Source organism: Sapajus apella, unplaced genomic scaffold (genome assembly GCF_009761245.1).
Source record: "Sapajus apella isolate SASKATOON/1434 unplaced genomic scaffold, GSC_monkey_1.0 scaffold45, whole genome shotgun sequence".
NCBI classification, from domain to species: Eukaryota; Metazoa; Chordata; class Mammalia; order Primates; family Cebidae; genus Sapajus; species Sapajus apella.
The window spans coordinates 14,279,698-14,286,794 of record NW_022436985.1 but is presented as its reverse complement, the minus strand read 5'-3'; the positions used below and the strand labels follow the sequence as shown (position 1 = coordinate 14,286,794).

Sequence of the window (7,097 nt, the reverse complement as noted above, 5' to 3'; positions counted from 1 at the left end):
CCTCTAAGAGGATTTGGAAATTAGGTGGAAAGAGAACTTGATTGATAAGTGTCTTTCAGCTTTCCTCGTAGGGCAGAGAGTGAGGGTTGTTAGAAGCCACTTTTGTACTTTAGGACCCTTTTGCTGACAGAGCTGTCTCTTTTGTGATGTCTTGATGCAGATGTGTTCCGAGATACCCATGTAAGAGATTCAGAACCTCAAGAAGAGATATTCTGTCTTTGTATTTGGGTTGGTCTGATTGACTAGAGAAGCTGTCATGGTGAAAGAAAAATAGCAATTTATAGGGAGAGGCATTGACAGTCTGGAAAAAACTGACCATTTCAGGGGCCTAAAATGTAGACTATAGGGAGGAGGAGGTGACTTTGTGGCCTGTTGTGTTGGAGGCAGCAGCTACATTGCCTCCTTCAGCCACCCTTGATATTGTCCTTGTTTTATTTTTACTTTTATTTTATTTCTTTTTTTGTGAGACAGAGCCTTGCTCTGTCACCCAGCCTGAATGCAGCGGCACAATCGGCTCACTGCAACCTCCCCCTCCCAGATTCAAGCAATACTCCTGCCTCAGCCTCCTAAGTAGCTGGGATTACAGGCACAAGCCACCATGCCTGGATAAATTTTGTATTTTCTTACAGACAGGGTTTCACTATGTTGGCCAGGCTGGTCTCCAACTCTTGTCCTCAAGTGATCTGCCTGCCTCAACCTCCCAAAATGCTGAGATTACTGGCATGAGCCACCACGCCTGGCCTTGTCCCTGTTTTAGAGATGGTGAAATGGATGCCCCAAGACGTTAAAGTCTCTTGTCTGAGATGATTACTAAAGTCAGGAACTGGCAGAACTGCAATTCAAATGTATATCTATCTAGTTGCAAGGCACAAGCATGTTTTTACGTTCACCGAAGAGTTAACCTATGGAAGAAAAGGGTTTTCTAGTGCAAATTCCCTTAGGCATTAAATGTCTGCTTCTTCCACCTTAACACTTGTGTATCTTTTTTTTTTTTGAGGCAGGGTCTCCCTGTCACCCATCTTGGAGTGCAGTGGCATGATCACAGGTCACTGGAGCCTTGACCTCCTGGGCTCAAGCAGTCCTCCCGCTTTAGCCTCCTGAGTCGCTGGGACCACAGATGTGTACCACCAGGCCCAGCTAATTTTAAACATTTATTTTGTAGAGACAAGGTTTCACGCTGATGCCCAGGTTGGTCTCGAACTCCTGGGCTCAAGCAATCTTCCTGCCTTGGCCTCACAAAGTATTGTGATTACAGGCATGAGCCACTATGCCTGGCCTAAAATTTGCTTATCTTAACACAGTGATTGTGCTATGTAGGTTAGGTCTTTAGAGCTATCATTTTAGGAGAAATGCATTCTGAAACTTGTCTGGTGCCAAGACATGGAGTGCTTTTGAGCACATCATGCTATTTGAGGAATGTCACTGTATTAGTTTGCTAGAGTTGCCATAACAAAGTACCACAGACTGGTGGCCTAAACTACAGAAATTTATTTTCTCAGTTCTGGAAGGTACAGGTTCAAGATCTAGGTGTCGGCAGGTTTAGTGTCATTCTGAGACTTCTCTCCTAGGCTTGCATGGGGCTACCTTCTAGCAAGAAGGTATAGTGTCCTCACATGGCCCTTTCTGCGCTCACATCCTGTGTGTCTATTTGTGTGTCCAAGTTTTCTCATCTTACAAGGACATCAGTCACACAGGATTAGGGCCCACCATAAGGGCTTTATTTTAACTTAGTTACCCTTTAAAGACTCTGTCTGCAAATATAGTCACATTCTGAGGTACTAGGGTTAGAGCTTCAATATATGAATTTTGGAGGGACATAGTTCAGCCCACAACAGGCACAGAATACCAGCATTTTCATCACACGAGCATGGAATAATAGTTCTAGTCTAAGGTAACTACCATTTGTATAAAATATAAACTCACCTGCCCACAAGGAAAACAGGTGAATCTGAGATTAACCATGATTGATTGTTCACATAATTTTATTTTAATCATATCTTGAGTGGATTACTTACAAATGATAATAGGTGCTAAAGCTTTAAATAAAAAACTATTGAAACAAACATAGTTTCTCAAACCTCAGTTGAGAAAAGCTGAGTGGTATTAGTCCAGACTTTGAGAACTCCTGCATTAAATCTGCAAAAGATAACAGGATGCAATCAGATTTAGACTGAGTGTTATTATTTAGTCACTTGTCACTGGAAGCTGGAAAGATTGGCCTCTATTTATAGGCTGCTCTCTAAGTGCAAATGGCATGTTCTTGTTTGGCTCTGTGGGTTGTTTTGCAGGGGTTCTGACGTAGTCAGATGTCACGCGTTATTCCCTGACCTTCATGTACGTGTTAGGTTATTTATTCTCTATCAGTTATGTTCTTATTTGTTTGAAAATTTTTTTAACCTCTCCAGTCAACAAACTCTTTTGAGTCTTGTAATAACTAAGATTTTTGACTTGGCATATTAACAAATCTGTCTCTGGGCTGGGTGTCGTGGGTCATACCTGTAATCCTAGCACTTTGGGAGGCTGAGGAGGGTGAATTACCTGAGGTCAGGAGTTCGAGACTACCCTGGCCAACATAGTGAAACCCCAACTCTATTAAAAATACAAAAAAATAGCCAGGCATGGTGGTGGGTGCCTGTAGTCCCAGCTACTTGGCAGGCTGAGGCAGGAGAATTGCTTGAACCCAGGAGGCAGAGGTTGCAGTGAGCCGAGATCACACCATTGCACTCCAGCCTGGGCAACAAGAGCAAAACTAACTCTCAATAAATAAATAAATAAATACATAAATAATAAAGAATAAAAATAAATAAATTTGTCTCTGGCTGAACATGGTGGCTCATACCTGTAATCCCAGCACTTTGGGAGGCTGAGGCCAGTAGATTGCTTGAGCTCAGGAGTTTGAGTACAGTCTTGTTGACAAGGTGAAACCCGGTTTGTACAAAAAGTACTAAACTTAGCTGGGAGTGGTGACGTGAGCCTATGATCCCAGCTACTCAGGAGGCTGAGGCAGGAGGATTGCTTGAGGCCAGGAGGCCAAGGCTGCAGCAAGACCCTGTCTCCAAAAAAAAAAAAAAAAAAAAAAAAAAATGGCCTCTGCCTCTTCAAGGGTGCTTATGTTCAATTATAATTATTACAACACTTTTAACATCATATTTTGCTCTTTTTCCCTCATCCTAAATTAGTCGATTTAGACATGGATAACTTTTGAAATTGTAATCCTCTAGATATCATATTAATTGCTTATTTTCTAACGAGAATAAGAGCCCTTGGGAATCTCTAGAATGATGACTTGAAAAGTTCACTAGTAGTTTTTGAACTATGATGTTAATAAGAAATAATTTGGGAAATGTGTAAAACATGTATGGAGGAAAAAAAATCACAGTTGGGCACATTTCTTTATACTCCTAGGTACATTCAAAACAAAGCGAGAGTTGTTTTCTGGTTCTTAAATTCCCTCAAATCTGTAGATCTTCATAATCATAACATTTTCCCTGTGCATCTTCATAAGTAACCATGTGGACAGATGATTTTCTGTAGTTAATGATTTCTTTTTCCTTCTTTTTGAGACAGAGTCTCACTCTGTTGCCCAGGCTGGAGTGCAGGGGCCCTATCTCCACTCGCTGCAACCTCTGCCTCCCAGGTTCAAGCAATTCTGCTTCAGCCTCCAGAGTAGCTAGGATTGTAGGCATGGATTACCATGCCTGGCTAATTTGTGTAGTTTTTAGTAGTGATGGGATTTCGCCATGTTGGCCAGGCTAGTCTTGAACTCCTGACCTCAAGTGATCCGCCTGCTTTGGCCTCCCAAAGTTCTGGGATTACAGGCGTGAGCCAATTGTGTTCTAGTTAATGATTTCATCCAGTCCTTTCCAGCTTTCCAAGTCTGTGCTGCCTCTTTCTGTAAGCTTATTTCTGATGTATCTTTGAGTGTGCCTTAGCCCTGAATGTCTAATTTGTTGTGAAAATAATCATTACACTTTATGTCCTACAGTTAGGCCCTTACATGGTCATCTCGTTTAATGTGACAGCAACTCTATGGGTTAGGATCTATTATCCTGATTTTACAGTGAGGAAATGAAGGCCTATAGAGAAGTAATTTCAAACCCAGATGTTCTTGATGCCATGACCTGTACTCATGCCCCCCATGTTTCACAGCCTTTTAAAAGAGTAATTTATTAAGAGACTGATGTTTGTGAGGTAGTTGAGAAAGGGTAAATATTGTCCTTTCCACATTTTATTAGGGCATTATCAGTAACTGATAGAAAAGTATACTTGGGACTTGGAACACTGCTACATCAGAGATTCACTGGGATACCTCTTTAGTTCAGATACTGCCAGAGCTTAATGTGTAATTTCACTTCTGTGTAATTATGGTTGAAGTACTTTATGTTGTGTTTGTGGGACAGTTTAAATTAATATTTCTTGTTTTTCAACAGTGGGCCACGATACGAATTGAAAAAGGAGCCCCAAAGGAGTCAACTCTTAAAAACTCTGCTTCTGTTGGTGAGTCTTCCTTTTCATAATGATTGTTACCATATTCAAATTGGGTAGGTTTACATGTGACTTTCAATGTATGTTCCTCAAAATACTCTTTTCTGCTGAAGGCTACTTGGTAATACATAAAATGAAAAATAATTTTCTTGCAAAATAAGTTTACGTATCATCACCGACTATACTTTCCTTTTGGAGAGTACTATTGCATACTAATAAAGGCTCAGAAAAGTCCTGCAATAAAGAAACATGCTTGACTAGGTGCAGTGGCTCATGCCTGTAATCCCAGCACTTTGGGTGGCTGAGGCAGGAAGATTGCTTGGGCTCAGGAGTTCAAGACCAGCTTGGTCAGCATCACGAAATCCCGTCTCTACAGAAAATACAAAAATTACCTGGACATGGTGGTGTACACCTATAGTCCCAGCTACTTGAGGTGGGGCTGAGGTGGGAGGATCCCTTGAGCCCTGGAAGTTGAGACTGCAGTGAGCCATGATCATGCCACTGCATTCTGGCCTGGGCAACACAGTGAGACCCTATTAAAAAAAAAAGTCAAACTATCAAACACTTCATTAGAAGGAATTTATCTTCTGGAAGCTTTTCTAAAAGGAATTGTAGAAATTGTATTGTATAATGAGTTTTGGAAATAAAATATTAGACTGAAAACATTTGAGCATTTTTGTATAATTGGATTATGATTTTCTTTATTTTCGTTTTTTGAGATGGAGTCTCGGCTTACTGCAGTCTCCACCTCCTGGGTTCAAGCGATTCTTCCTCAGCCTCCTGAATAGTTGGGATGACAGGTGTGTGCCACCATGCCTGGCTAATTTTTGTATTTTTAATAGAGAGGGGGTTTCGCCACGTTGGCCAGGCTGGTCTGGAACTCCTGACCTTGTGATTTGCCCTCCTCAGCCTCCCAAAGTGCTGGGATTACAGGCATAAGTCACCATGCCCGGCCACAAAGTGTTTCAATTTGGTAGGTGATGGGATTAAAAAAAAATCACTAGGTGAGAGTATCCAGTAGCATGGGTTTAGTTGTTTTTTTCTTTTTTTTTTTAGCCTATATGGAAATGAGAACTTTTTGAATATTTACACCTGTTTGATTACTATTTTTATTATAATTTTTGTCAAATGTCTGCTTTTTGTGTTTTTGATGTTTGTCTTTTCTAAGATGTCTCCAGGAAAGAATGGAAGTGAACAGGAGGAGAAAATATAAATCATAATATTTTAGAATAAGGCTGATACCTGTAAAATTTGTCATATTTAATGCAGAGTGTCTACCATTCCTTTTAGCCTGTGAAATTAGAAATTGACTCTCATAGTTATTGAACATCTGCAACATGTAGGGCTGACAAAGGATCCAAAGTTGATTAAATCATGGTCCCTGCAGGGAGATAGGCATCGGACAGACCACTGTCATAAATACTGAAATAGGTGCATAAGCAAAGGACAGTGTGAGATCTAATTTCAGCTCTGATATGTACTACTTTCATCTCTGCTAATCTCACAGCTGTGCATGGTATGCAACTCTGCTCCTCTCCTGACTTTGTGCTTAGGTATCCAGGGGTACTTAATTACCCTGGGTATTAAGTAAGGGGTGTGTGCCCTGTTGCTACATACTAGTACATGGAGTCATGGGAGAAGCAGCGTCACAATCCTAGACAGACTAATAGAGGGTGATGATGAAACATTTAGTACTTGTGTTCTTGGCTAGTACAGTTTTTGGCCTTGAGAGCACAACATCTCTGTTCCAGCCAAAGTTTAGGCAAGGGTCACAGGCAGGCCAAGGACCCTAGGGGTGTGGGTACAATTTTGAGATATCTCTGAATGATACAGTCCTGAAAACAGATTTTGAGGAGCTGAGAGGGAGAGTTACACTTATTTTCTGCACTGAAAAACTTCCTTCTTCTGCTCTTTCAATTAGTGAAACACATTTTTTTTTGAAATGCATTTCAAGTCTCCCTTCCCAGTTGAATCCCTCTTGCACTGTATTTCTTCTATGCTTTTATTGAATAAGCCAGCTGAAAGCTGAGCCTAGGCAAATTATTATCTTAGTGGTTAAGTAATTTTCTTCTGTCTTTAGCGATAGTCTGCTGTGTCTTTTATTTAAAAGCTGTTTAATTTATTGAGCTTCAGATATGATTATGCATAAATCTCGTTAAGAAGCTCCATTATTGCACCTTCACCTTCCTCTTTTTCTTCTTTTATTTGTTTTGTTTTGAGATGGGGTCTGGCTATATTGTGCCAAATTCCTGGCCTCAAGCAATCCTCCTGCCTCAGCCTCCTAAAGTGCTGGGATTACAGCCATGAGCCATAGTGCCTGGCCATACCTTACTCTTCTAAGCTTAAGGACTTTTCCTCATTGTTAACACAATGATAAAGGTAAATCTTTTCCCCCACTTCAAGAAACTCTGTTATTCTGATCACTGAACTTCAGTGGAGAATATAGAGTTACCCTTCTACTCTAGTTTTGTCCTCTGAAAGCAGTAGTGCTAGAGCCACAGCATAGAAGGTTAGGACAAGAAAATACAAGAATAGCCGGGCGCGGTGGCTCACGCCTGTAATCCCAGCACTTTGGGAGGCCGAGGCGGGCGGATCACGAGGTCAAGAGATCG

The 7,097-nt window shown here is 41.1% G+C and overlaps 1 protein-coding gene across 2 annotated transcripts in view; it reads left to right on the top strand.

Annotated features, from left to right (window-relative positions):
- Positions 1 to 7,097, top strand: part of GPAT3 (glycerol-3-phosphate acyltransferase 3) — a 68,549-nt gene that overhangs the window by 4,597 nt on the left and 56,855 nt on the right. For both annotated transcript variants that reach the window (XM_032239713.1, XM_032239714.1), the window contains exon 2: positions 4,431 to 4,497. In XM_032239713.1, coding sequence (XP_032095604.1) covers positions 4,431 to 4,497 — 67 coding nt within the window. The remainder of the gene's footprint in view (positions 1 to 4,430; positions 4,498 to 7,097) is intronic.